The 14791-nt window shown below is 36.9% G+C and overlaps 1 protein-coding gene across 1 annotated transcript; it reads right to left on the bottom strand.

The window, feature by feature from the left end:
• Nucleotides 1–701: 701 nt before the first annotated feature.
• Nucleotides 702–1448, bottom strand: LOC123988541 (small heat shock protein hspG3-like). The gene is made up of 4 exons (XM_046288982.1): nt 1415–1448; nt 1039–1266; nt 810–866; nt 702–709 (listed from the first exon to the last, which is right to left on the bottom strand). Exons 1-4 carry the CDS (start codon nt 1434–1436, stop codon nt 702–704), a joined length of 315 nt encoding a protein of 104 aa, XP_046144938.1. The 5' UTR covers nt 1437–1448.
• Nucleotides 1449–14791: the final 13343 nt, after the last annotated feature.

Here is a 14791-nt window from a genome sequence, read left to right on the forward strand (position 1 = left end):
GCGACAAATAATAGAAATTTCATTGTATCGTGATACTTTACAATATCATCACCGGTTATCAGTTATCGTACGTCATATATTTCTGCCCACCATTTATATGTTCGCAAAGTATAATAAGAAGCAAGCTGTAGAGGGGAATAACACACGTTATTAAAAATCTCTCTAGACCTAGTGAGCGGCGCGAGTTAAGTATGATCTCTTGTGAACTGCAGTATAGTGCATGTACATCAGGACTGCTGCCAATTTCTCATATAATCGTTACAATTACAAATGTTTTCAGCCGGACCTATAATTTTTCTCTTACAACTTATCAATTACCAAGCTTGCCATACCGTAATCAAATCGTTATTGGCAGCATCGTTTGTTCGGGTATTTTTAATTTTGCGCCGCCTCCGAAAACTTTGAAATGTAATTGGTATCCTATTTAACGATTAAGTAGATATTATTAATAGCTATGGAATATTGGTATAAATGAAATAGAAATTATTTTATACTTTTTAGTGCATTTCGAAGTCGGATGTTTTTTTTGTTAAAAATTATTTTATTTCACAATTTTTAGTGGAATTCAGAGAAACGAACAATATTTGTAGGATGCCGTGCAGTTATATGTCAATGGGAATGGTTTAGTAAGGATCAATTACTGTTAGTTAATAAAAATAAAACAGCAGAACACGGAATAACATGTTTTTTAAATCACTTTATTAAGAAACTAAAAAAAAAAATTTTGGTTTTAGTAGAAGCATAATTTGACAATATTACCCCGGCCCCCCCTTCCCCTTCCCCTTCCGCCTGTTCCCCTCCCCCCCTACCCTGACCCCCCCGGTAACCCCTCAGGCGCCGCGATCTCCCTGCCGCCACTCCTCTTTCTGTAACGTATAAAAATTGAAATTATTAGATATATATTTTTTTCATTAAAATATTATTATTATAAATATTTTCCCTAATATTGAACAGCAGAGATGTTCTGATAAGGGCAATATTGAATTCCTCTGTACGAGGCAATAATTCATCATATAAAAAAGAATCTGTAATACATACTTCGCGGTGGCTTCGCCTCCTCGCCGGATTCCATCTCTTGCACCTGAGGGAGGGGCTCCTCCCTCGGTTGGTGATCCTCTTGTTGCTGAGGGAGGAGCTCCTCCCTGAGTTGCTGCAACTGCTGTTGCTGTTGCTGCTGCAGCTGCTGCTGCAGCCGCTGCATTTCCCGATGATGCTGTTCCTGCTGCTGCTGCAGCAGCAGCTGAACATCCCTGAACATTTGTTGATCTGATAGAGAAAACAAAAAGAAATATATATATATATATACTGCAGGCATGTTTCTGAAATATTCACAACATACATTTTGCACAGCTTCTTTTACTTTTTTCATGTACTCTTTAATTGCCATTATTAAAGATATAAAAATAATACTTACAATTGTTATCAGATTCTCCCATTTTTTTTTTTATGTTTTTATTATGACTTATGTTCTGAAACAAAAATATTTGTTTAGTAATATTTGTAAAAAAAAAAAAAAATAAAAATATATAAGCAACAACAGTTACATTAATATTAGTTAATGACTAGAGGTAGAATGTTATCGATAACAGTGACATAGTGTTTATATTGTATAGAACGAAAGTCACACGAACGGCGACAAGACCGTGTATATCGAAACACATCTATACTTTTTAAAGTGTATCAGGATAACTAACACTCAATATGTACTTCTTGTATAGTTTTATTATTATATTCACTGAATACGAACACGGAAACTATTTTTCATTAGTGACGAAAATTTTTGATTGTTTGAATTGCGAAATATGTAATAAAATACAATCAACTACGTATGTTTAAACATCGACAAAAGCGATGAAAATGACATTCGAAATGTATCAGTACTCAAATAATAATATTTTTTTTTAAATTAAAGTTGTAGAAGAAATTCTAATTAGTTTTAAAATGAAGTTCTAGAAGAAATTATAATTATATGAATGTGCGATTTCATACCAAGTTCACTGTCGACCAGTATAAATTAATAAAATTATTCGTTTGTTCCCCCATCTAATTTCGTACATTGTTTAACACCCGAACAACGGATCTAATAGCAATAAATGTTTCCTACATTCGTATTCAGGGCACAGTCAACCGATAAAAAAAGCAATATTGAATATTATTGATAATGATAATAAAAGAAAGGAAATATCTATTCATATTTGTTAACATATTTGTATTACTTTTTTATTCATTATAATATTTGTAATAAATATTTGTTAACAATTCAAAATCTAAAGTTAAATAATGAAAATAATAAGTTATTCTTTGATGTAATAAAACTAGGTATTTTTTGTTCAAATTGACTATAATAATACAGCAACTAAATGAACCGTACCACCAGCCATTAAGAAATATTAATATACATAATTAGATACAACGTAGACGGAAATGAAATATTGCACGTATCGTACTTACCACTTGATCGAATCGCTGTTCGTATGAAACTGAGCAGGAATCTCTGACTTCCAAAGGAAGAGAATTGGTGGGGCACATTCCAGGATCGCACATATTATTCTCTATGTTTACATTCCTTTCGGTATGTGCGTAGTAGTTTATATTGAACGTAAATATTCGTAAATATTCTATTCGCCAGAAATGCGCAAAAACTAAACGGCGTATAGTCAATGATAGAAATATTCATACCCTCTTAATGTTGAATAGTATTCGGTTCGAAGAATAATGTAGTAATTATAAAATTGTACACTGGGCATTAAACAATCTTCATTTGAACCCCATGAAGAATTGTTGGCAATATTGTAAAGTATAATGTACTTGAAAAAAAAAACCTGTAAACAAAAAATGAGCTTCGTGAAGCAAACAGAAGAACGTGAGATATAAAATCATAACGATATGAATATACGAATCAGTGCCAAGATGCATAAAACGACGCGTGGAAATGTAATTCAATATTAAGTAATGCAAATTTTAATTAAATTGCAAGTATTTGTAAATTTATGTTATATTAGATCCATTTAACATTGCCGTGAGTTTTGTACGAATATCGCATTGCTTTATTTTCCACTTATCGCACAATGTAACGGAATTCTACTATAAGTTTGCCTATTATTGCGATCGTCCTCACAATACAAACAAACATAGCTACAGCCCATAGACAGATCGCGTAGTCAGTTGAAACGAAAACCTGGCAACGTTAGGTGTTCAATTGATTGATACCTGTTGTAATAATTAATTGAATATTTTGAAAAGTGCTGCAAAGGTAGTCGTTTAAATTTCTATTATTTTATTATATTTTTTATAAAATCCAAAACCAACCGCGTCTGCTTGGAGCGACCAAATAACTGTTTGTAATAATAATAAAAAACAAACCAACCGCGTCTGCGTGGAGCGACCAATAATTGTTTTTATAAAACAAACCAACGGCGTCTGCTTGGAGCGACCAATAATTGTTTGTAAAAATTAAACAACCGCGTCTGCTTGGAACGACCAATAATTGTTTGTAAAAACAAACCAACCGCGTCTGCTTGGAGCGACCAATAATTGTTTGTAAAAACAAACCAACCGCGTCTGCTTGGAGCGACCAATAATTGTTTGTAATAAAAACAAACCAATCGCGTCTGCTTGGAGCGACCAACACTTGTTTGTAATATAAAAAACAAACCAACCGCGTCTGCTTGGAGCGACCAATAATTGTTTGTAATATAAAAATAAAACAACCGCGTCTGCTTGGAGCGACCAGTAATTGTTTGTTATAATATAATAAAAAACAAACCAACCGCGTCTGCTTGGAGCGACCAATTGTTTCTAAAAACGAAACAAACCAACCACGTTTGCTTGAAGCGATGGGTAGACCTACAAAACATGCATCCCGTATGAGGAAGTATCGTGCGAATGAATCAAACGACGCCACGCAATTACGTCTGTACAAAAATTGCAAAAGAAATACAGAGAAACGATGTCATGAAACTATTAACGAACGCCATTTGAGATTATCTGCAATGCGAAAATATATGCGTTCAAAATTATTGCGTGAAACGATAGAGGAGAAGATACGTCGCCTAACCATAATTTATAATCGTTTAAAGAACGAATCTGTCGAAGAACGATCACGTAGATTGCGATTAATCCATAGACGCTTAGCGAACGAATCTGCTGAGAAACAATCACGTAGGCTGAGATTAATCCATAGACGCTTAGCGAACGAATCTGCTGAGGAACGATCACGTAGATTGAGATTAATCCATAGACGCTTAGCGAACGAATCTGCTGAGGAACGATCACGTAGATTGAGATTAATCCATAGACGCTTAGCGAACGAATCTGCTGAGAAACGATCACGTAGGCTGAGATTAATCCACAGACGCTTAGCGAACGAAACTGCTGAGGAACGATCACGTAGAATGAGATTAATCCATAGACGCTTAGCGAACGAATCTGCTGAGGAACGATCACGTAGATTGAGAATAATCCACAGACGTTTAGCAAACGAATCTGCTGAGGAACAATCGCGTAGGCTGAGATTAATCCACAGGCGTTTATGCAATCAATGTATTGAAGAACGTTCACATCGTCTAATGCTCATTAAAAATCGTAATCGTGAAGTATTGTTAAGGGAAAATACCGAAACAAAAAATACACGTTTAAGAAATATGCGCGAAGTAGCTAAAAACCGAAGGAAAGAACGTTTCCTCCAGGAAGACTACTTTTGCTGATGTACCGTGTGCAGTGTGTTGCAAGACTTTATATCCGCAGCAACGTTACACTTTACACACGCAGCCTTTGTCTGGTCTAATTCCTGCAAATCTAATCGAATCAGAGAAGATAACAACATGTTCTCGTTGTCTAAATCATCTTAAAAAACACAAAGTTCCATCACAGGCATTTTGGAATAAAATGGAACTAATGTCTGTACCTCAGGAAATAGCAGATTTATCGGAAATCGAGAAACAAATGTTGTGCAGAATAGTGCCGTTTCTAAAAATTATGAAAATTCAGAATCGCTTCAGTCAGGATTGGTGCAAAGGTCAGGTAGTCCTATTTGCTCGCGATGTGTTCGAAGTAGCCGAGCAACTTCCAGTCCAATTAAACCAAACCGGTATAATGATTGTAGTTGAAAGTTACGAAAATTTGGAGCGACAGCGACAATTAAAAATTGATGTCGGAAAGCTTCGGGTAGCCTTACAATGGCTATTACAAAATAATGCTTTGTACAAAGACGTACAACCATGTTTTTCAAACATTACCAGTAATATTTTCGAAATAGCTCATGTCATTGAACAGCCGGCTATTGTAACAGAAGAAATTGAAGTTGCACAAAGAAATACTGAACTAAACAGTAGATTTATAGACGTTGCTCGAAATGTAGCTATTTTACGAGACACGTTTCATCAAGCTAGCGATCGCTTCGGTATCGAATCTCGTGGTAAGCAATGTACTGGCATAGCTGCAGTTGCATGTGTTGCGTTTCATTCCCTAGATCCTAGTACGTGGTGTACTAGTGATGTCGATTATGTGGTTATAATAGGAGATAAATATTATCGTGATTGCATTGAAGCGCGAAGTATTCCTAACCCCAACGAAATCAATGTAGACTATTTAGCCGCAACTGAATTATTGCCACACGTAACATATAATAATAGGCGAGTCAATATCAACGTTGACTATGAAATGTCGGTAAATGGTCACATTGATATTGATAACGGTGTTGATGGATTTCCAAATTTAAAAAATGGTTTGATTACATTTTTTCAACGGTATATGTACGGAATTCTTACCGCGAATCTTACCTCAATAGCTGTATCATGTAGCAACCAATCGGAGACCACCTGCTATTGGTTGTTTGATTCCCATGCAAGAGGTCCAAAAGGATATAAAGCACCGTTACGGGGCGCCTCATGCTGTATGAAATTTACTACTATTGATGCTTTACACGCCACCTTGCGTCGTAATTTGTATGCGAAAGATGGCAACAGTAATGTATTAAATATCTACTCATTAACACCTGTAACAATTGCATCCGAGAGAAATAGATCTTCACTGGTAGAAAGAATGCAACATCTATCGGTTGCGACCCCACGAAATGAATCCAACGGAACACGAATTATTTTCGAAACAAGCATGCTACGTTCGATTGACGAAGGTGTTCCCAACATCGATAATATCGTCTGTATCAACAACAATAATAATAATAATAATAATAATAATAATAACGCCGAAAATGACCCGATACAACTGGCTAATATACATAGAAAAACAGCGCCTCCTTTGAACCTAGAGAGGGAGAGAAGAATTGAAGAACTGTGTTGGTACTTCCTGTTTCCAGATGGAAAAAATGGATTCAGAGAGCATCGTGACATCCCAATAACACCATTAGATTACTTCCAAGCACGTATTTTGAGCAATGACAAACGGTTCCAACGAACAGATTATCTGTTCTTCGCATTATCTGTGGTTGAATATTACCGCGCAAAAGCTAGCATTTCAGTGTCATGTAGAATGCGCCAAGGTGAATATACTCCAGAGGGATTAGTAGACAACATACATCTCATAATGAGAAACATAAGAGGATCGGCATCATACTGGAAACGATGCTGTTCGGAATTAATCGCCATGGTCCGAAGTCTTGGACCGCCCACATGGTTTGCTACGTTCTCTTGTAATGATCTGAATTGGCCAGATATGTTGAAGGCATTACTACTATCCGAAGGTCAATCAACGACCGAACTTGAAAACCTAACGTTTGCAGATCGACTACAATTGGTTCAGAGACACCCGGTAGTTATCGCAAGACAATTTACGTTACGCGTAAATGCGTTAATGCAGTATATAAAAAACTCGCAATGCTTAGGCGGCGTTGTTACCGATTTTTGGTATAGAATTGAATTTCAAAATCGGGGAAGTCCACATTTGCACATGCTTATTTGGTGCGCAAACGTACCTGATTTCCTTACCAACGAAGGCCAAAATGTTATTGAGAAAACTGTATCTTGTTCATTATTGGACATCGAAAATCACGATATGAACGATATAGTTCAAAAAGTACAAATTCATAAACATTCTCATACATGTTACAAAGATCGTAATAATCGTTCTTGTCGATTTGGATTCCCCAGACCGATAAGTGAAAGAACGATGTGCTTAGGCCCAGATGACACACTTGCCAACAACGGGCGTTTCTGCGTATTTAAAAGAACCGCAAATGAAGTTATGGTGAATAATTACAACCCAACTCTTTTAAAGCTTTGGAAAGCAAAGATGGATATTCAACCATGCGGAAATGTTACAGCCGTCGCATATTATATTGCTAAATACGCAAGTAAATGCGAGCCGCAGGACACAGGAAATATTATTAAAGAAGCCGTTTTACGAGCGAAACGCCGAAACGATACCATCCGAAATCAATTATTTTCGGTATCTATGGCAATTCTATCTCAACGTATGGTCAATGCTATAGAATGTGCTTATCGATTATGCCATCTGCCTCTTAAAATGAGCTCGCGAAAAGCTGTATTTATAAACAGCTGTCGGCCTGAGCAGAGATATAGAATTCTGCGATTTGAAGAAAATGGAACATCATTTTTCAATAACATATTCGATCGTTACGTAAAGAGGCCAGACAACCTAGAGAACTTGAGTTTAGCCGAATTTGCTGTCCGATATGAAACAGTTTCAAGTAATATATGGACAGAAGAGGATGGCGACGCAGAACTTAGAACTGACGATGAAGAAATTTCGAGATCGAAGTTTATAAAATTAAAGGACAATACCCGAATGCGAATCAGAAAAAAACCAGCTGTACTTCGCCACCGATATTATACCTTAAACAGTGATAGGGAAGGATATTTCTACAACTTAATAGTGTGTCACATTCCATTTCGTGATGAAAATACACTTATGTCCGAAAACGAATCCTCGGAACAATGTTTTCTTCGACGGCAACGCGAGTTGAAACCTATGTTGGGTAACGCAACCGTCGAACAATTTACTCATGCAGAGCAAATTATTGAAGCGGCGCTCGCCCAAGCTGTTGCTTTGAATGTTGTACATGAAGAAGAAACTAATGAACATTTAAGATATCCAGTCGGAATTCATGCCGACGAAACAATATATTATGATCAAGGTGATTTATATGAAGATCAACAGCAAGAAACAATTGCAATGCCAGAAGACGTGTTCCTTAATAGTATTCGAAGTCTTAATATTCAACAGAAAGACTTATTAAAATCAGTTTCCGCAGTAATTGAGAAAGATATTAAAAAAAACGCTGTTGAAAATCCGGAACAAATGTTGCTTTTTATTACCGGAGGAGCTGGCAGTGGCAAATCGTTTATTTTAAAATTACTTGTTGAACACGTTAAACGCTGCTATAATCCTACAGTTGATATGATGATAAAACCATCTTTCATCGAAGTAGCTTCTTTGACTGGCGTCGCTGCCCGTCAAATATTCGGAAAAACTCTGCATTCCTTGTTCTCGTTGCCTATTGAAAAAGGTACTGCCATGACCTATCGACGACTGACAGGACAGAGGCTCGAACAGGAGAGACGAAAGTGGCGTCATACAAGGTGGTTGATTATCGACGAGATATCAATGGTATCTTACGAGAATTTGCGAATAATTCATTTAAGATTGCAAGAATTCAAAACAAATGATAAACTTTTTGGTGGCGTAAATGTACTTCTCTTTGGCGATATCATGCAGTTGCCCCCAGTAAAAGGACACTGGTGTTTTGTACAGCCACATTGGTGTAGTGCAGAAATTAATTTATGGCATCAATTTTCATTCTGCGAACTCACCATTAATATGCGACAAAGAGATGACGTTGAGTTTATCGATTTATTGAATAACCTTCGGTTTGGGGAAGTGACAACTTCTCAACTGGAAATATTATGCGAACGAAGAAGGGTTCCTCTAACCGGAGAGTTCGAGGATGGTGCAGCAGTAAGAATATTCCCAACGATAAAATTAGTGGATAAATATAATTCAAAAATGACTGATGAATTAGCAAAATCACATCGAATGTACGTCATTGATGCAATAGACGAATCCCGTGAGGCAGCTACATATGGAAAAAGGCCACCAGAAAATGTCATACCTGCAAATGTAAATAATTGTGGCGGACTGTTACATACAATAACGTTAACTGAAGGATCGCGAATCATGCTGCGACGAAATATATCAATTTCTGATGGTTTGATAAACGGTGCAATGGGAATAGTGAAGAAATTTACATGGCCGGCACTTCGAAGAGATCAACTAGAACAAGGAGAGTTGCCGGACGCGGTACTTATAAAATTTGACGACGAGTCCATTGGAAATAGATTTAAAGATATCGACGGTTACATCCCAATATCTCCAGTTGTAGCAACGTTTCAGGCGACGAAAGGTTATGGGGACGTCGAGCGCAGAATGTTACCACTTATTCTAAGTTGGGCAGTAACGGTGCATAAATTACAAGGGACAACATTAAACAAAGCTGTAATTGATCTTGGCAAAAAGAATTTTGCAAAAGGCCAAATTTACGTCGCTCTTAGTCGTGTCAAAAGTTTAGATGGTTTTGCTCTATCTGATTTAGCACCAAACAAAGTCCTCGTTAAACCGCATGACGAAAGAGCACTCGCAGAAATGCAAAGATTACGACGGTTACTTTTGCAAAGAAACAGTCCAAATCAGCTTCCAGCGACTGATACGTGAAGAAGGAAGCTAACCCTTCTTTTAGCGACCAACTGATAGAGAAAATGACGAAGTCTATTTTTTTTTTCATTTCACGGAAAATGTTGAAAAGTCACAATCGGTATATTCCCTGTAGAATAAACGCCGAAAAAAATATAAATGAAGCAGTACAATTTTTTTGCAATAAAAATTGACAGAAATGAAAAAATGAAAAATGCTTTCTTAACAAGACCAATCGGGAGACATACTTTAGAAGATACAAAAGGTTTCGTTCCAATTGGTCCATCCGTCAGGGAGTAATCGGCGAACAAACATTTAGAAAAAAAAGTCATTAGGAATGAAAAAATGCAAAATATTTCTTTATGGGACCAATAGGGAGTTATACTCTATAAGACGCGAAAAGGTTCATTCTGATTGGTCCATCCGCCTCGGAGTAATCAGCGACCGTACGCCGCATGTACATGAAATAGTACGTTTTTTTGCAATAAAAAGCGTTAGGAGTGAAAAAATGCAAAATATTTTTTTATGGGACCAATAGGGGGTTATACTCTATAAGACTGAAAAAGTTTCATTCCGATTGGTCCATCCGTCTCGCAGTAATCGGCGACCGTTCGCCGCATGTACATGAAATAGTACGTTTTTTTGCAATAAAAAGCGTTCGGAGTGAAAAAATATAAAATGTTTTTTTAACGGGACCAATCGGGAGACATACTCTACCAGATGCAAAACGTTTCGTTCCGATTGGTCAATCCGTCTCGGCGTAATCGGTGAACATACATAAAAAAAAAAAAAAAAAATATATATATATATATATACACATCGAATTGAGTATCCTCCTCCTTTTCGAAGTCGGATAAAAAAGGAATACGGAGGAGATTGACGAAGAAGAGGAAGGTAGAGGAAATAAAGAGGAAGTAGAAGGAAAGAAAGGAGAAGAGGGGAAAGTCAGAAAAAGGAAACGAGAAGAAGAAAGGAAAAAAGCAAAAGTAACAGCGGCAGAAAAGGTCAGGGAAATAAGGACAGGAGAAATGGAACCAGAAGAGAAGGGAGGAAGAAAAGAGAAAGAGGAGGAGGATGAGGATGTAGAGGATATTAAAGAGAAGAAAGATGAAGATAAAGGGGGAGAGGAGACGGAAGAAGAAGAAGGAGAGAAAAGTAGGTGGAGAGAAGAAAGAAAACAGGAGAAGGAAGAGGAGGAAAGCTGGGCAGACAGCTGGGAAAGGATAAGAGAAAGGGAGAGGAAAGAAAGAAGGAGCAGAACTATAGTTTGGAAAAATGTAGGAGGAGAGGAGAAAGAGGAAAGGGGTAGAAGAATAAAAATAATGCTGCAGATGGAGCTGGGGAAGAAAGTAGAAATAAGGAAGATGACGGAGGTGACAGGAGATGGCGGAAGGAAAATAGTTTTAACAGAGTTGGAGGAGGAGGATGATTGCAGGAAAATACTAAGGAAGAAAAACTATATCTGGGAGTTCTGGAAGGTGAGTGTGAAGGAAGATCTGTCAAGGGAGGAAAGGAGGATAAGATGGAAAATAAAGGAGAAGGCTAGGGAGGAAAGAGCAAAGGGGAAGGAAGTAGAGTTTAGTAACAGAAGGTTATGGATAGAAGGCAAGGAGTGGTTGTGGGAAGAGAGAAAAGGAGAGTGGAAGCAAAAGTAGACAGCAGGAACAAGAAGAAGAAACAGGGAATGAAAAGAAAAGAACACAACAAGAAGAAGAAAGAGGAAGAGGAAAGAAGAAGAAGACCCGAGTAGAAGAGCCAAAGCCAAACCTAGTCGGAGGCAGCTGAGGCTGGCAAAGAATAGAATATTTTTGTTACAATTCTAGTATAGTGAACAGATTGTACCTGCAAAAATTTAATGTAATTTAATTTAATTCAAGTGAACCTAATTTAAGTTAAGTGCCTGGATCAGGCACCAAGGTGACAAAGTAGTGAGGTCTGATGTTATTCTATATGCATATTTGTATTTTTTATTTGTATTTTTTATTTTTTGTTATTAATTTTATTTTCATTTGTATTTTGATTTTTATTTTATTGTTATTTTAAGTTTGAGATCAGACCTCTGTTCGATGTTACTCCTACATGATAATTAGTTGATAGTTGATTCAGTATTACAGTTAGATATATTATATTTCATTACAGTTTAGTTAGGTACATATTATATTATATAAATATAAAGGTTATTTTGATTATTTTGACTATTTTGATTTATTATTAGTACCGGTGTATGCAGTATAATTTTTCTGTTGGCTTCGGTTAAGCTAATTAAATGAATAATAGAATATGATAGGAAGCAGATACAAGGGGAAATAGACAGTGTATTTTGCTTTTTTCGGTGTTGGACTTTATTTTATTTTATTTTGGTTTGATTATATGTATTTTATTTATATCTAAATTTATAATTTGTAAGGCAAGATACTAGTGTAAGCAAGGTTGGGGGAACGCTCCTTGCGTAACAAAAAAGCACCTTGTAACCCCAGATAGGGAACAATAAACTATATACAATACACTTAACACTTCGTATCACATCACATCATAGATGATCGATGACCATGTCAACGTCAACTAAGATAGGAAAGGAAACCGGGCGAAGTAAAATAAAGAGCGCGACCATGAACCATAAAGAATAGAATATAGATACCTAGCGTTCATGAAAATTCCCTAGTCTATACCGTAATGATTATCGACCATCAAATTAACCACCAAACCATCAAATTAATCAATTATACAGAATATATAAACGTTCGAAAGCGAAAAGCGGAAATAAGAGCGAAAATACTTCAACAACTTTCAATAAATCACCGCGATGGAAACCAGAAGTAAGGTACCTACAAAAGATAACGATAGCAAAACGCATCGTAATAAGTAAAGCACGCAATACTGCCCGAAGATAAGCCGTAAAAGCTATCTCTAGTCGGTAACCAACCGCAGCACCAGAGATATTACCAACCGCAATTATTCCATTTACCATATAATACTCGGCCGTTCGCTTCGTGACGGTTATCCACAGACCAATTATCTGCCGCGCAGCAGTTACCTACCGCGCGCCAGTTACCCGTTACAACACAGTTACCGTCCGCAGAACCATCCATCGTACAGCCGCGCAATCCTAGGAATCCATACTTACCATCAAACCTATCATCAAAGATAAGTCTGATATACAACACTATTCGCGAAGGTAAAGGTAATTATACTGAAAGTAAGAGGTAACAAATAAAACTTCGAGACGGGGCAAAGTCAAGAATAAATTTATTAATAAGTAAGTCAAAGCTACGATTATCATTTATTATATAAATCATTTATGTTTGTGAATAAACTGAAATAAAATATATAAATATAAATATGAATATGCATATGAATATAAATATAAACATAAATATGAATACGAACTATAAAAGAAAGTGAACCAACCATAAAGCTAGATTAATAACAATTATGAAATAAATCAACCCGTATAAAACCCGCAGACTGCGCGGAGTGCAGGACACACTGCGCTAGCACATTATCGCGGTGCAGAAAACAAATTGTGCAAAAGTACCGAAAATAAAGGAAACCAACCGCCAAGGAAAGAGAGGCCGAATAAATAAATAAGCCAAATAAAACAAATAACATAAGACACTTAACCAAATAAATCAAAATGAAAATGAAAATCAAAAATCAAGATCAGAATAAAAATAAAAATCAAACAGCGCATGTAACGACGCATGTAATCAAGCAAATCTCATACAACCAATCAAGCACACAATTAAATAGTATTAACTAATACTAATTTACGGGATAAAAAAAAAAATAAAATAAAATAAATCAAATCAAAATAAGATTAGATCAATTAACAGGGAAGGAATAGGATGTGAGCTGTTACGTCTGGAAAATTTTACAAATTTGTCCGCCTCACGTTTCCTTATCAAGCCTTCGGGTTATAGGAGTCTCCTGATGTAAGGGACGTGGGGAGGGCGAATTACTACTTCATCTTTTTCAAATTCCTCCTCAACTCTGTGTTTTCTCATCAAGCCTTCGGGTTATAAGAGACTTCTTCATGTGGGAAAAGCACAGGGAAGAGTTTGAGTTTATAATTATTCTATTTTGTCTTTTCTATCCTTTATTCTCCTTACATTTCTTAATTCTTTTCTTCAGTTATTACCCCTCCTTGAAACTATCGTCGTGCTCAACTGCGTAGTAACAGATTTCGAACTACACAAAAACTCGGGTTCGACAGAGGAGAGGTATCATAAACAGCGTTCGCTGCGCAGTTAGCCAGTGCTTCGCATTATAGGGGTCTTCTCAGGTTAACTGCGCGAAAGCGTAAAGATCAATTTATCTTTTGGATTTCAACCGATACTCTCTTCTTTTCCACGCGTGGGCGCCAGTCGGTCCCTAATCCGATCGTATGCATGAATTGTATGCTGGAATGGAAACGCGAAATGAACTAGCAATTCGGATGTTTGTTTGAAGGATAGAGCGAGGAATGAGAACCCTCGCAAGTAAGCGTTAGCAAGCGTTCGAAGACTGTTTAGGGGCGAAGGGTCGAACGGGGCAATAAAAGTCTTTGTATCGAATTCCGAGAATTTGCCTGAAACCAAGACCCAACGGTAATTTTCAAATAGTAAGAACGTTCTAGAACTAACTACACTGCTAATGTAATGGCGAATATCCGATTTAATAATCAAAGAATATGCTAAATAGTCGAGAATTGCATTCAGAACACCGAATGTTCTGCGCTAGCACATTATCGCGGTGCAGAAAACAAATTGTGCAAAAGTACCGAAAATAAAGGAAACCAACCGCCAAGGAAAGAGAGGCCTGTAACGACCCGATAATCAAGAGCAATGTCTTTTTGTTTTCATTCTTTTTATTCTGATTAATTTTTATGTTTCATACAAGGTGTTTTATTTTATTTTATTGTTAATATGTATAAATTTTGTAATAAACATTTTCATTTTTCGTCGATAACCGAGTTTGTTGAATTGATCGATAAAAGTTTAGTCGATAAGTCGGACGGTAAAACAGTTTACCGATAAATTATCGACGTCCGACCGCGCACGCGCGAGCGCAACCCCAGTAACCATACGGTGGGGTAGTATTCTAGAGTGGGGATGCTGGACCACCACGTGACGGGAAAAACCCAGCT

This window comes from Osmia bicornis, chromosome 15, assembly GCF_907164935.1.
Source record: "Osmia bicornis bicornis chromosome 15, iOsmBic2.1, whole genome shotgun sequence".
Lineage (NCBI taxonomy): Eukaryota > Metazoa > Arthropoda > Insecta > Hymenoptera > Megachilidae > Osmia > Osmia bicornis.

What these genes read in the sequence shown, in the direction of transcription:
- LOC123988541 (XM_046288982.1), bottom strand. Translation starts at nt 1,436, where the DNA reads ATGGGAGAATCTGATAACAATT. An exon ending in GGGAGAATCTGATAACAATT is followed by an intron (nt 1,267 to 1,414) that starts GTAAGTATTATT and finishes TTTCTCTATCAG; the next exon opens with ATCAACAAATGTTCAGGGAT. An exon ending in GGAGGCGAAGCCACCGCGAA is followed by an intron (nt 867 to 1,038) that starts GTATGTATTACA and finishes TATACGTTACAG; the next exon opens with AAAGAGGAGTGGCGGCAGGG.